Source organism: Durio zibethinus, chromosome 28 (genome assembly GCF_047325235.1).
Source record: "Durio zibethinus cultivar Kanyao isolate XHJ-2024 chromosome 28, ASM4732523v1, whole genome shotgun sequence".
NCBI classification, from domain to species: Eukaryota; Viridiplantae; Streptophyta; class Magnoliopsida; order Malvales; family Malvaceae; genus Durio; species Durio zibethinus.
The window spans coordinates 6271110-6286990 of NC_143189.1; the positions used below are offsets into that span (position 1 = coordinate 6271110).

The window sequence follows — 15881 nt, forward strand, 5'->3', positions numbered from 1 at the left end:
TTCTAGCTTATATAGTTATATACTTCTTATCAATGCAAAAAATCATTGTATATTAACTAGACCGACTTCTTTTTTAACTTTTTTTTAATAAATAAGCTTTTTTTTGCATTTTTATTAAAGTTATACACCGTTAAAATCAATGTTTACGAATAAGACGTGTTTCCATAAGCATAATGATAGATAAGATCTATATAAATAATTTTTTAATTTGGTTACTTTTCTGATTAATTTTTGCTATATATATATATCAATAGCTTTTTTTTTTTAGGTAACTTTTTAATCTTTATCGTTTATTTTCTTTTCATTTTTAATCAAAATGAAGTGTTATTGTTTTTGTGATGTTTAAATAACTATTTTTTAGGATGATCCTATATAAGTTAATATCTCTATGGATATATATTATATACACTATTATTATGACATAAATTGAAATGAAAAAAATAGATAAAGATTTGAAGAAAAAATTTAGAAAGAGGACAAATAATTAAAGTTTGGAGAATCTCTAACTTTTCTTTAAATTCATTGTGTAGATAGAAAATATTTTAATTTCTAAAACTTATAAAGTAGTTTCTTGATTATTTTACTTCTTTGTGGTGGAGCTTTCTTTATCACTATGCATTTGGAGTGGAACACAAATCTTGCACTATTGCAGCACATCCTTCCTTGGTAATGCTAATTTTTTACCTTACGAGTTTTTTAGCTTTTGGTACATAGGATGGGCAAAATCCATAAGAAGGAGAAGTTATGGTTTGAATTTAAGATTTCTATATCCTCTTAAAAATCTTTTAATCATTAAATCAAAAAAATGAAAACTATCTTATGAGTTTTAAGTTTATTATTGGAAGTCCTACCTTATAATGCTGCATTAGTAATTCATTGAAAATTTTCATCTCATCAGGAAGTATGCTTATTACTCCAATCATAATAATAATAATGTGGTCAGAAATTTCTCAATTCGAAATTATATCATGTAAGGCCAGTCCATGTGTTAGAAAAATACAAAAACATATATAAGTTTTCATGATTTATACATTATATATATGTTGATAGTTTAAAATTTAATGCATCCCATATTAGATAAAAAGATTTAATTATGAATGAATAAAATTAATTTTTTTATTAATTTTATTCATATTTTAAATAATTATATTTGAATAGAAATAATTATTATATGACAAATGGTCTTAACTGTTTGAATATAAATGGATTATTATTTATAAACGTCATAATTATACAAAAAGTCATAACCATTTAAATAAAAATTTATGTTGTTTATTCATTATAAATAAATTTTTTAGTATAACTATTTTCACTACTTTTGATTAGAAATTTTAAGGCTTTGTTATATCCTAATGATATAATTATGTTTTTAAAAAAAGTGTTCTTCATACTTCAAAACTAAAATTCTTTTCTATTATTTCTATTCATTTATTTATTTTTTCCTAACAATTTAAAGGAAATTATAAAATTCATATTTAACATAAGGAAGAAACAAGGAAAAGAATAGGCAAAGTTGACAAAATCGACTTTTGAAACCAGCATAAAAGGTTTCAATTATCCAAATAGTTTTTTGGTGAAATAAAATACAAGATAAGTTTGTTGTTATTGTCTTTCTAATTTTTATATTCTACTAAAAGAATTGATGATTAATAATTCATAAGAGACCTTAAGTCTTATTGAATTTTGCTTTCTTTATTGAGAATTCTTAATTTTTTGATTCTGAATTAAATTATTTAATTTATGATTCATGATTTTATGGTAAATTATATGTGAATTTTCTTGATCATAGCATTGAATGGTTATGAGCATAAAATAAAGATGGAGTATTTGCTAGCTTTGGTTATGAATCTTTTATAATCTTATTATATTTTGTCAATCATTAGACTTCATTGTATCTTCAAGTTTTATCATCAATAACTTTTTTGCATACCAATTAATCAAGTGGTGGGGGTGAATAAAAGCTTAAGGCTGTTGATAAAAGCAAAGGACAAAATTATGATTTATCATCGAAATTTAATCAAGATGAGAGGCATGGCATGAATATGGCATTAGATGTGGCACGGGAATGAATTTTTCATTAACTTAAGCCTCATATTATTCATCTTTCTTTGCAAGCCAAGGAAAGAAAAGTTTATTGCTACGTAAACCAGGTATATAATTTATGATTCTATATCACTGGTAAAAGAAATTAGAAATTATAAAAAAGAAAAAAGAAAAAATCTTAAAGATTAACACAAAACAATAATTTTATACCCACGGTTGGACAATACAATGATTTTTAAAATTGAGTTGTGTGAATCAAAAAGAAAAAGTTTAAGGTACAACTCAATTTGTGTTTGATGACTAAAATAAGTAAGACAAATAAACTCAAGAATTTGGAATATAAATGTTCATGCTATATAACTATGATTGATGAAATTGGCTCACAAATGGTAAGAGATTAAAGAGATGCTTATTTAAAAAAAAAATCAAACTATTATAATTATGAGGTTTATAAAGGTTTGGGTTCTAAAATATTATTCCCGTTGATGATAACATTTATAAATTATTTGAATTTATAATGTAATAAGTTAATGTAAGTTTATTATATGCAATGAATATATAATTTCATGAAGAATTGTAGCTGGTGGTAATGTAAAATATATTAAGTATGTATTAGCTAACAATTTAGGCTAATTAGATTATTGATTAAAAAGAAAAGGTATGTCATTAAAAATATTGAAGCATTTGTCAGTTATTAGCATTTTAAAAAATGGTCATCAATGTTTAATTAGCCTTGTTTATGAATTAGAAAAAAACATGCAAATTCAATGTTCCAAAGGCATTAGTACATACATGTGTTTAATTCTATTTTGTGATGGCATGAAAAACATTTGTATAGTTTGCCATATATTATGAAAATGAAATAAACGAGATGGAATTTTTTTTTATACATATAAGAAAGATATAGACCATGGAAATAAAATGTCATTATCCAATTAATAGATTATTGGTTAAAGACAATGAAAATATTTTTGCTTCTTATACCTAAAAAATGGCCTTTTACAGGTTGTTATAATGAAAAGTGAACATGTTTCTGTAGTTTTCAATAGTTTTATGACAATGGCAAGGATGTAGCTAGTTATACACCATATTAACATATGGGCTTAGATAAATAATATTGGCTTGTGAAAGACGTAAGCCTTGGAGTTAACCAATAAATGATTTAACCAATGCAAATTTATTATGAGTTTTTACATGAAATATGAGTAGAACTCATATTATTATTATTGTTTATATTATTTTATGAAAATAATTCTTTGAATTCATGTTTCACGACTTGCATTGATATAGTGATCTAGATATGAACATATTGATCACAAAATTATTGTGAAAGATTTGAAATTAAAGTTAAATATACTATGAACTCTTATTGTATAGAAGCATATTGGTCATATGAGTAAAACTTGAATTTATTATATATTCAAAAATCTTATGACCAATTAAAAGTGGTAAATAATATAGATATATAGGTAGGCTACACAATAGTGGAGAATTAAAGTTCTCATAATATTTTGAAATCAAGTTTAGAGGTTTCAATAGTCATAAACTTGAAATTAGTCATTAGGCAATTAATATATGCATTGAAAACTCATGATAACATTTGAGACAGTTGGTTTTTACTAAAAGTTATTACTATAAATGAGATAACTTTAATAGCTAAATCTATATGATTTATAGGTATGATGTGGATTATTATGGTTGGCTTGGAATAGCCATAAGCCAAAATTGATGACATAATCTTGATCACATTGTGGTAATTTTTTTGTTATGTATATGGTCTAATTCATGGATTGTACAAATAATTTATCATTTATGGTTTTATTAAAAGTTTTGAAATATAGTGAAAATTTTAAAGTATATTTATTTTGGAAGTCATGAGTGATTCAAAGATCTTGTGAATATGAAAACTTTTATAATATCAAAAGGAATTCTATTTGATCCATTTTGGTGATGGAAATGGTTTTATTCATGGTAATAAAAATTATTAATAGTGTCCATGATGAAATAGATAAAAGTAAGTATTTATGAATTGACAATTGATTCATATAAGTATTTATGAATTAATATAAAAAGTCTTAAAAAGAGACTATAGACAAATAATTATATTTAAAATCTACTTATTGATGTAAACTTTTATGAAAAGAAATATTAAGATATTTGCTAGTTATTTTTTACTAAAAGTAGATTTAGAGGCTTACTACTTAAAAAAAAAAAAAACCACAAAGTAGTAAAAAGATAAATGAAATGGTAACTTGATTAAATATATATGATATCTTGATAATTGAATGAGACATTCTTTAATAAAAGAATGCATACTTAAACATGGTGAGAGTGATAAAAATAAAAAAAAATAGAAATTACCACTATAATGTTATAAGATTTTAGTATAATTTTATGAGCAAATTATACAAGCTAATAAATTTAGTATACTTATTAAAGTAAAATCATAAAAAAAGTCATTAAAAATCTTAAAATGACTAAAATGGTTTAGTTTATTAATTGAGTTTATCCAATTATACTAGAAGTATAATTGTATTAAAGATGTATTAAAGATGTATAAAAGTATGAAAATAGAATGATTGAAATTTATGGCTATAGAGTTGTGGCCACTAAGGGAGAGCATTAGGTTGATTTAGTTTATTCGGTTGTAAAAATCTTAAAATCGACTAAACCGATTTAATTTATAAAAAAACCAAATCGACCATTTAATTAGATGAAAACTGAAATTAACTAAACTAACTTAAGTCGATCGGTTTAGTCGAATTTTTTGGATTTTTTTATTTTTCTTCTATTCTTATCAAACTATACTAAAGCCTATGACAATCATTATTGGACTTCAAGCATATAATTAGCTTACATGACTACATATGGACCATTTGCTCACTATAAAAAAATCTCAAAAAAATAAAAAATTATACTAATAATAAGAAAATCCCAATAAAACAAATAGAATATCACATTTTTCTCTTGGTTCTCATTATTGGTCCACCATTCATGTACAAAGGAGCTAAACATCAAATTCAACTTGTTAGGACCACAAATTCTTTGGCATACATATCACCATCATCATTAAATAAACAAGGGAAACAAAGGCTTATTTCTTGTTATGTTGTTCACAAGAAATACAAAAGGCAAAAACAACAAACCTTTGATAAATTTTTAAGCCCTAAAGGTTTGGTGGAGCAATAGAGCTGTCGATGGTTGTGTCAGACTTACGGATACAGGGTGAACTAGGGGTAGGTGAAGTGTAAGATGAAGCATTGGAGAGATCGAAAGGCAGAGTGTGAGAAAAGCTTAGGCTTGAGAGGTCTAGAACTGACTGACGATAGGCAGATTGGTGTTTGACAAAGAGCCAAAGAGGGGCTGAAAGAGAGGGTCAACAACTAAAAGTGTGAAAATTGAAGAAATGTCTCGAAATGTCGAGGGCTTGCAAAGAGTGGCTAGGGTTGTTTCTCTTCAATTTTATCAATTTGATAAAATAAGTAAAAATAGAATGTAAAAATCTAAAAAGTTAAAAAAGATTTATTTTTTCGATCAATTTGGGTCTATAAAACTACCACAAAGAATCAACCATATAAATCATCTAAACTAAGGTTTTAACTGAAATACCCATCAAAATCGATGAGCCCATCCCGATTAAACCAAAAATGTCAGTTTTGATTAGTTTTGTCGATTGAAATCGACAATTGCTCAACCTTAGTGGCCACAACCAAAACTAACTATTTCTTAAAATGACAAGAATAAGGCAATAATGTCTAGAGCATATAAATGATATGCAAAATGAAAATTTTGAATATATTAGCCTAAAATAATTATATTAAAGATTCAATTTCAAGTAGGGGTAATTACCATAAAGGAAAATTGAATTCCAAGATATTTGGTTAGTAGTACTATAAGTAAAATGGATTTAAATCCTTATTATTAGACACCAATAATGGGAATCCAACTTTGAATTAGTAGTCTCTAATTACAAAATTTAATGGATAAAAATAAGTTATTGTTATGTGTCTTTTAAGCACTAATAAAATCTATTTAAATTTTAAAAATTAGTGTAATCCATTGCATGGGAAAGATGAGTTTTTATACTGTTAATGGAGTTTTAATTGTTTAAAGTAATAGAGATATAATGAAAACTCTACTTATATAAATATAGAAGTAGTTTCACTTCAATAAGAAGAATTGGGGTCTCTTTTGTAAATGTTTATGAATATGATAAGCACATGGTCATAATAGTGCTAAAGCGATTATAAACCTCTGACAGAAGAATAAATAAGTATCATGTGTATTATATCTTTAATTCTAATACTATGAGTTAAGGTTTAATCTACGAATACCATCAATTTTGTTAGAATTTTAAGATATATACGTTAATTGAATGTTTAAATTGAGATATATCTTATTGTATTCATTATATTTATTTGTGTGGAAGGTTAAAGATTAAACACCAACATTTCAAACTAGTGGGAGATTATTGGTAGTTTAGAATATGGTGTATCTCACATTGGATAAAAAGATTTAATTTTTAATGAATAAAATTAATTTTTGTATTAATTTTATTCATATTTTAAATTATTATATTTGAATAGAAATATTTATCATATGACAAATAGTCATAACAGTTTGAATATAAATAGATTAATATTCATAAAGATCATGATTATACAAAAAGTCATAACTATTTGAATAAAAATTTATTTCTTCTGTTCATTCATTATAAATAAAAGTTTTAGTATAACTATTTTTACTACTTCTAATTGGAGAGTTTAGAGTTTTATTGTATCTTAAAAGCATAACTTCCTTTAAAAAAATGTTCTTCATGCTTCAAAATCAAAATTATTTTCTATTATTTTTATTCTCTTATTTATTTTTTCTAACAATATACACTATACACTATTTTATGAGATTAATCATATAAGATAAATAAAAATTATTATATATAATTTTCAAAAAAAATTACAATTATTATCACTATTTCTCAACTTTATGGAATATAATTAACTATTAATAAACATATATAAATTCAAGTTTAAATTTGTTGTAATAAAGAGTCTAATATTCTTAGACAACATTGGATTCATTGATCCAAAACAACTTTGAATTTTTTGTTAGGTTTGAAAAAAGTTTCTTACAAATGTGGTTTTGAATTGCCACCTTTGATTCCAATATCTCTTAGGTTTGCCCAAATACAAAAGATCCTTAAGAGGTGTTTGTTTTTGAAAAAGTAATTTCTCTCTCAAAATCCTAATTTTAGTAATTTGATTTTTTAGTTTGATTAACAAGAATGTAATAATTAGGGATTTTTTAAGGATTTTAACAGTGTCAAGAAATGGAAAGTAAGGGAATCAAAAACTCTCTTCTCTCTGAGGTTTTTTAAAATTTCGAAGGTAATTTTTCCCAATTTTTCTCACTTAATTGCATTTTCAAATTATATAAACAACATTATTTACCTTAGAAACATAATATTTTTTTATAAAATATTATAAAAATAATTTTTCTCAATATATTTTAAACAATCATGTTTTTAATATAGTGCTATTGAAATCCTCACAAAAATTATGATTAAAAACATTATTTTTGTTGAAAATATGAAATATTATTTTTCATAATACAACAAAAACAACGTATTTAAAATAAAAATGTGGTCTTTGTCAAAAATATGAAAAAACAATATTTGTAAAATAAAAAATGTAGTCTTTGTTAAAAAGATGACATTTTAAAGATAAAAATGCAATCTTTATTGTAAACATGAAAAAAAATATTTTTCAGAATTCAATAAAAACGATGTTTTTAAGATAGAAAACACAATATTTATTGAAAAAAAATAATATTTCTAAGATAAAAATACAGTCATTGTTGAAAATATTAAAAGATATATTTTTTAAAATTTAACAAAAATAATGTTTCTAAGATAGAAAATGTAGTATTTTTTGAAAATATGAAAAAATATATTTTTTTAAATTTAATAAAAATGATGTTTTAAAAATAAAAATATAGTCTTTATTGAAAAAACGATGTTTCTAAGATAAAACCGTAGTCCTTGTTCAATAAACAATATTTCTAAGATAAAAATAAAGTTTTTATTGCAAATATAAAAAAATATATTTTTTAAAATTTAATAAAAATGACGTTTATAAGATAGAAAAATGCAATTTTTATTGAAAAGACAATGTTTTTAATATAAAAATGCAGTATTTGTTTAAAACATAAAAAAATATATTTTTTAAAATTTAATAAAGATAATGTTTCTAAGATAGAAAATGCAGCATTTGTTGAAAATATGAAAAAAATAAATTTTTTAAAATTCAATAAAAAAGATTTTTCTAAAATAAAATCATAATTTTTATTAAAAAGACAACATTTATAACATAAAAATGCAATCTTTATTGAAAACATAAAAAAAAAAAAATTTATAATTCAATAAAGTCAATGTTTCTAAGATAAAAATGTAATTTTGTCAAAAATAAGACTTCTCTAAGATAAAGACACAATCTTTTTTGAAAATATAAAAAAATAAAACATAAAATATCTTTACTTAATATTATTATATATAAAATCTAAAATACACTCATTTAATATTATTACTCATAAAAGGTCAATTCGCATGTTTTATTTGCGTAAGGACAATAATATTATGATAATAATTAGAATTATAAGATTATATTTGTTAAAAATATAAAAAATTATTTTTTAGAATTATTTAATTTCATTGAAGACAACATATTATTTATATGTCATGTATTATTCACATGTCAATATTATGAATGTCAGGTATTATTCACGTATTATTAAAAATAATATAATAAAAATTTTATTAAATAATCTTTCATTCATTTAAACCTAATACAAAAATCTTATATTTCTTAAGTTAACAAAATCTAAAAATCACATATTCCCCGTCAATATAATTTTTCCCCAAATCACTTTTCCTATTAAAATCTAAGAAGTCATAAACCAAACACTCTTTTTATTTTAATTCAAAGTGGAAGAGCACTAGAGTTTGAACTCTCAAAAACAAGCTTTATAAAAGTAAACAAAGCTATTTTAAAAGTAGCCAAAAAAAAGCATGTACCAACTTTCACTTTAACTAAACAAAAAATATATATTCAATGTTGAGACAAAAGGTAAAGGCACAACGTCTTTTCTAGTTATTCTTCGTCACTTCTCCCAATAATTAATTAATCCAAAATTTTGAAACTGAATGGATCTTCTTGAAGCTTTAGGTGGTGTTTGTATGGTACATTAGGGGGAGAAATTTCATTTCAATAAAAATTTTTAAAAACCCAAAATAAATTTACTTATTTTGATAAAAATAAAAAAAATAAAATTTAGGTAAAATTTTTAGAGAAACTTTTAGGTGCTCAAATTCTCTCTAAAATTCCACCATAAGACGTGGTTTTTCAAATTTTTTCCAAATCCTCCATCTTTTTATTAGATATGACCCATCATAAAGTATAAAGCTCAAAAAATAAAATATCATCTTATTTAACTCTAATATTTATATTTATTTTTTATATTATTAATAATATATATTTTTACAAATCTAATGATGATACCTATATTACATGTTTTATTTATACATATATTATTTTTAATATCATTGTTCTTCTTTTATAATTATTCTTTATCTTGTTAAATTCTAATAAATTAAATTTCTTTCTAAAAAATATTTATCCAAATAAAATAATTATAAATACTAACATTTTGAAATGATGCATTTTAAAATGTTTTCGTTTCAATTTTTTTTTTAAATTCAAAACTCACTCTTATTGATCTAATCATGGTAGATTTATACTCTTTTTGATAGTATGATGGGAGGATTTTCATCACACTTAAATCTTATTATATGATTGAACATTTGAAAATTTAATCATAAAATGCAACAGTGATACAATGAGAATGGCTCCCACCATCTACCAAAAGAGCCTTTGTAGTAATTAATTAACTTTTTTTTTCCTTTTGTAAGGAAATTCTATAATTTTTTTTTTAATTCGTAAAAAAAAAAAAATTTTCTTGTAGCATGTGTGATAATAGATGGTCCATGTCTTTAATTAATTTCTCTAAATATAGTACTGATTAATATCCAAATGTCAAAAATTGAATGAATACAAATTATTGGTTTAATTAGCTTTTAAATTAAGCCTGGTATCCTGGAATATTCTAAAAGCTCCATTGCCTTAAAGGGAGAGAGAAAGAGAGATTTTTAGTGAACAAGTGTGGAGTAAAATAATTGAGCAGCGGCAGGCAGCCTTCAACCACTCTTTTCTTTTGGGTCATTTTCGGGACTTTGCTTTTTGCGAGAGCTAAAATCTAACAAAGTTGTAACACTTTTAATAACCTAATTCCTAATACAAATTGTAAAAATCTGAATTTCAGTGTACATCAATTACAATTTACACATGCATGTCACATCTCAATCTTACATTTTAAAATCATTAACATACACACACATAACACTATATGCCATTATCATCACACACACACACATATATATGTATATATATTTGCTAAGTCATTAAGGATTTTATTAAAAGATCAAACAAAGTTTGGACGAGATCAGGATTCTCCCATCCATTACAAACAAAAGGAGCAGCAGATAAAGCCCAAATCATTAACACAGTTATAGATAAAGGCCCCTTAAAATGGAATTCAGGTTACACCAGGCAATAAACATGTCCGACCGACCCACCGCCACCCTTCACTAAAGCGTCTGCCATCCCGTTTGCTTCACGGAGTATATTTGTCGGTCTTACATTAGTTAACTCTCCAACCAGATAATCAACGGATGAGAATATCTCCATAGTCTTCATGGTCAAATTTCTTCTTTCATTGACGAGCTAACCGCAGTCTTTGAGTCGGATTCAACTATGAGATGGGGGAGCATGCATGAATGCTATATGCTGTATGCTATATGATATATGATATATGATGTATGATATATGCATGCACAGTCATACATGGGATAGCATGCTTTGATTGATTTATTATCATTTATGATAAGAACTCTACTTTTGGTAGTGGGAGAGATATTGACTTGGTACGAAAGAAATTGAACTTTTCACAAAGCCTCTTCTTTTGACACCTGCATGTTTCTTGGATACTTCCAAGCTCATGGTTTTGGAAGCAATCTACCGATCGACCGAAGGCGGTGGCACCTTGTTTTCAGTTCTATTAAGCTCTCCCATAGCCAATGAAATTGGTCTATCTTTTCTTTGTTAATGAGTATGGATAAAAGTAGTAACAATCTTTTTAGCATATAATATGATATAAAGTTCCAATCATAAAAATGTACATTCCCATGTCTCATTATAATACGAATTTGAAATTTTGAAAAGAAAGAAAAAAAAATTCAAATTATTGGGGGCTTTATTTTATTTTTTATATGATACGTTCTCTCCTATTAGTTTTTGGCCACTAAGTGTAGTATAAATATTTAAGGAATGTATATCTGTCTTTATATCTTATAAATTTCATCTTTCCTTTTATAAGATTTGAATTTAAGATTTCTAAATTAAAATTTCGTGTTCTAACCATTGAAATATCAAGCTCATGAGACTAATTGAAATATTTTTATTTATAATATTTTAAACCAAAACTTTATACCTTCGTTACTAATCTTTTCCTCAATCCAATTTATAATAATATAACTTTGTTGTTTATATGAAAGTCAGTATTATTACTTGAACAATTCAATATCAATGGACTTAATTACTTAATTTGAATTGACATGATGATCACGCAATGAATATTGCTGTTTCATGTCAGGTTTTTAGTCTAAATAAGTTGATTTGATACACGTGGTAGCTGGATTATAGTTTAGTTGATCAACATCCTTTGAACTTTAATCTTCCCTTTCTTTTTCTTTTCCTTGATAATTATTTTTGGTGTGCGCGAAGCTAGCTTTATAAACTAACTTTATTGGCAACTGCTACCAATTGGGGTGACTATGAATTAAATTTCCAAAGTAAACGAGGGTAAAAACACAAGTATAGTTTTTCTCACTAAATTTGAAAATAAAATACTGAAAAGAAGAAAACTGAAAAAGCAAAAGTGATTGGGAAAACAATTGAATTTTTTAAGGAGGGTCCAGCTCTAAGTTCCTTTAACTTAGTGGAATCACATCATATCCGGACATTAAAAGTAAAATGAAAGTGGCAGTGATCAATCAGGCTGTAAAAGCCATGCATTTTCCATATTTAATTAAGGTTTCATGGACCTCCCCTATAAAATGATATTAGGGATATCAATTTTATATATATTTAATAGAGAATTTGATTTTTTATTTGAATAGAGATAGAGATAGAGATGGACATAAATATGGATATACATTGTGAAAATAGGAATGGAGATAAATATGAGTATAATTTTAAATTTTTATTGAGTATGAAAAATGAGGATGGATAATATATATTGCAATTGTCTCATACTCATATTTTACATATATTTATATATATTTAGTAAATAGATTTTTTATTAACTACTATAAATAATTTTTTTTAAATTAGTTAAAATTAATATATTTTTATTTAAAAATATATATTAATATATATTTATAAAAAATTACATAAATATATAAGATAAAAATAAAAAAACTAAACAATAAATTTTTATTTTTATTTTTTAAAAAAGCTATGGATGGATATATCCATACTTATTAATATTCGTGAGAATAAAAATAAAAATAAATTAAAAATATTTATTAAATACGAAAATAAAAATAAATATAATATAAAATTTTGAGATGAAGATAAAAATTGCTCTATGGTTCAAGTGCTCTATCCATTAATATTCTTAAATGAAATGTCACATCAACTTAGCCGCTGCAATTTAGATCTTTCCTGCCAGCTGCCTCAAACCCTAAATTTAGGTTAAAAGCTCGAACTAAAAGCAATGAAAAAAGGGTTAATTAATTATTAACTAGTAAAAGTACAAAAGGGGAAGAATTATTCCCAAAACCACAAAATAAATCATACTTCATTAACATGGCTATAACTCAATTAATCAGTTAATTATTTATTTGAAGGATTTCAGTTTGTCTCCAAAGGTTGTTCAACGTCTACTTTTTATGCTAAAACAAAACTTAAATGAAGAAGAAAAAAAAAACAAATTAATTAATGGAGTTTTAGTGTACTATTTCAAATTCCAGTATTTGTAATTTTTTTTATTTTCAAATCACAGTCTTTTTTTACCCAAAAAAAATGGCTAATTTTCTCAAAAAAAAAAAGTGCTAATTAATTAATTTATAAGCTTAAAATTCTCTTAGTGTACAATGCCTCTCATTGATATTACAATAATTTTCATGACAAACATAACCAGATTTTAACATAAGATTGAAAGAAAAACTGAAAATTTCATGACTCTTTCTTATAATTTTCTTTTATTTGTTTATATCAACAACAAAATTAAAACCCAAAAAAAAAAGTAATTAACCATATGTGAACTCCAAACATGGAAAATCATTAACAAAGCAAAGGCCAAAGAGTTCCCTTATAACTCAGCCATTCTCTTATTTTGCTGCTTCAAATCCTTGTAAAACCTGTTTATGAAATCCTCGGCTGCCTTGTCTACGTAGCCATTGTCTTCGTCCACATCCCTTAAAGGGAAAGGAGAATCCGTTACCCTAAGTTGCCTTGCCAATGGAGTTTGTCCGAAACCTGGTAACATAGGGGAAGCAGCAGCAGCTTCAACCACCATGTTATCGCTGTCGCGGTTGTTAAGCATCTCCAAGACAACCTTAACCGCATTCATGGTCGCCACGTCGTCGTCTTGAGTAGGAGGCGGGTGGGAGCACGCGAAAAAGTGGTGGTAGTAGTTGATAATGCTGTTTTTCTTCTTGGTGGCGAGGTTGAAAGGAAAGGTGTAGTTTGGGGTGTTGCTGCAGCTGAACTCGTACTCATGGGCTGTTGCTGCCGCCGCCATGAATGATGATGAGACCTGGCAGTCTTTGTGGTGGTGGAACATGAGGTTGCCAATGACTTTGGTGCTGGCGATTTTGCCACGTTTGAGCATCAAGTTGAGACCAACCATGAGTTTTCTCTTTGGCAAAATTCCTTTTCTCATCATGAAGAGAACTGCCCTTACTATGCTCCATACTCTTTTGGCCATCACTGGTAGATTTTGTTCCATTTTTGCCTTTTCTTAGTTTTTTTTTTTTCTTTTTGGTGACTTTTGAGAGAGAGAAAGAGGGGAGGAAAAACAGAAGGAAGAGAAAATTAGTATTAATTTGGGTTAAGCAAGAGAGGGTGAGAGGTGGGGTATATAAAGGGAAGAAAAGGGAAGGCAAAAGAAATTAAAAGGTGATTTGCACGTTAAAAATGGGACTAAAAAATTAAACTAAGGATGCGTTGAATGATGGATGTTTTGGGTTATTTTAATGTTTTAAGTATTTTCCTTTACTTACCTTATTGCTTGCTTCAATCATTTTTTGTTGGTAGCGATTAGATGGGCTCAAGCTCATGTGAGCTTGGGTGATGAAAGTGCCAGCTCGCTGTTAGACCTTTACTTACCTTATTGCTTGCTTCAATCAATTTTTGTTGGTAGCGATTAGATGGGCTCAAGCTCATGTGAGCTTGGGTGATGAAAGTGCCAGCTCGCTGTTAGACCATTTTGTAATTTTTTTTTCAAAGTAAGGTATTTTTTAAATTTAAATCCTTAATTAGAGTATTTTTAAATGTTTTTTAGCTATTAACATTGATAGGTATTAAATTTAAGATTAAAAATTTAACACTTTAGTAATTATTAAATTCTATTTCAAAACAAAATTAACTTTCATGTCCACATTTTGTTTCACATTAGTGACTGCTCTCTTAATAGGTCTACGTTCTCTTTCATTCCTTCAACACATTTGGCATTCATAACTTTTTCACTTTTTTTTCAGAGTATCAGAGTATTCATAGGAAATTAGAAACAATATTTTTGTTTTAGACGGATCTCAAATCTGAGACAAAGTGAATCATCTAGGAAATATAAAAAGGAGCAGGCTTCAATTTTCATTCATCACAGAATTTTCTTTTACCACTTTGATTATCACAAAATTTTGAGTCTATACAATGTAAAATTAGCTGCATTGGAACGTGTTTGATTTCCATATTGAAGAAGAGCTTGGTTGCAACGATGGCCACCATAGTCCAGTCCACCGTGTAAATTTCTCGCTTTAGAATAAGGAATAAATCCTATCCATCAGTATCTCCATTAAATTCTGGAGACAAGTCCACTGATTCATGAAGAGAATGATCCATAACCTGAAAATGGACCAACTGGGAAATTGAAGGCTGTGGCTGATAACGTTGCCCGTAAGATTGAGAAAAGCCTTCATAATGTCCGGGAAAGGAAAAATGGAGAGAGGGATAAGCAACAGATGCATGGCATAGTCTTAAATTTGTGAATGGCATTCAAAAACGGTTGTTTCAACTTGCTTGCCAATTTGTGGGATTTTGTGTGTGAGTTTTTTGTGTTCTCTTATACAAGAATACAAGTCTACAATATTATTGCACTGATATAATAAAAAATTCAATTGTTCACATATTTTTGCATTTAAGATTGTTGAAAATTAAATGTTAATCATTAAAATTAAAAGTTCAATACTTGAATCAATATCAAAAAATTAAAAATCCTACAACCTACCATCGTCACACAGTTATTGCGCATATTATTCACATTTTTACGAAATTATTACTTTAAATTTGGCTGTATAAACAAAATGAGTTGAAAAGTAAACTTACATTTCAAAAAGATGAATGAGTGAAAGCTGAAAAGAGCGTCAAATCTCCGGCGCGATTTAAAATGCCTATTTTAAAGGAAAATAGGTGGCTGCATGATATGTTTTGTTCCATTAATATCCC

General features: G+C 26.1%; 1 protein-coding gene across 1 annotated transcript; it reads right to left on the minus strand.

The window, feature by feature from the left end:
• Positions 1-13370: 13370 nt before the first annotated feature.
• Positions 13371-14277, minus strand: LOC111281154 (uncharacterized). The gene has a single exon (XM_022868791.2). It carries the CDS (start codon positions 14164-14166, stop codon positions 13528-13530), a length of 639 nt encoding a protein of 212 aa, XP_022724526.1. The 5' UTR covers positions 14167-14277; the 3' UTR covers positions 13371-13527.
• Positions 14278-15881: the final 1604 nt, after the last annotated feature.

Excerpts from the sequence above, each read along its gene's own strand:
- LOC111281154 (XM_022868791.2), bottom strand. The coding sequence starts at position 14,166 with ATGGAACAAAATCTACCAGTGATGGCCAAAAGAGTATGGAGCATAGTA.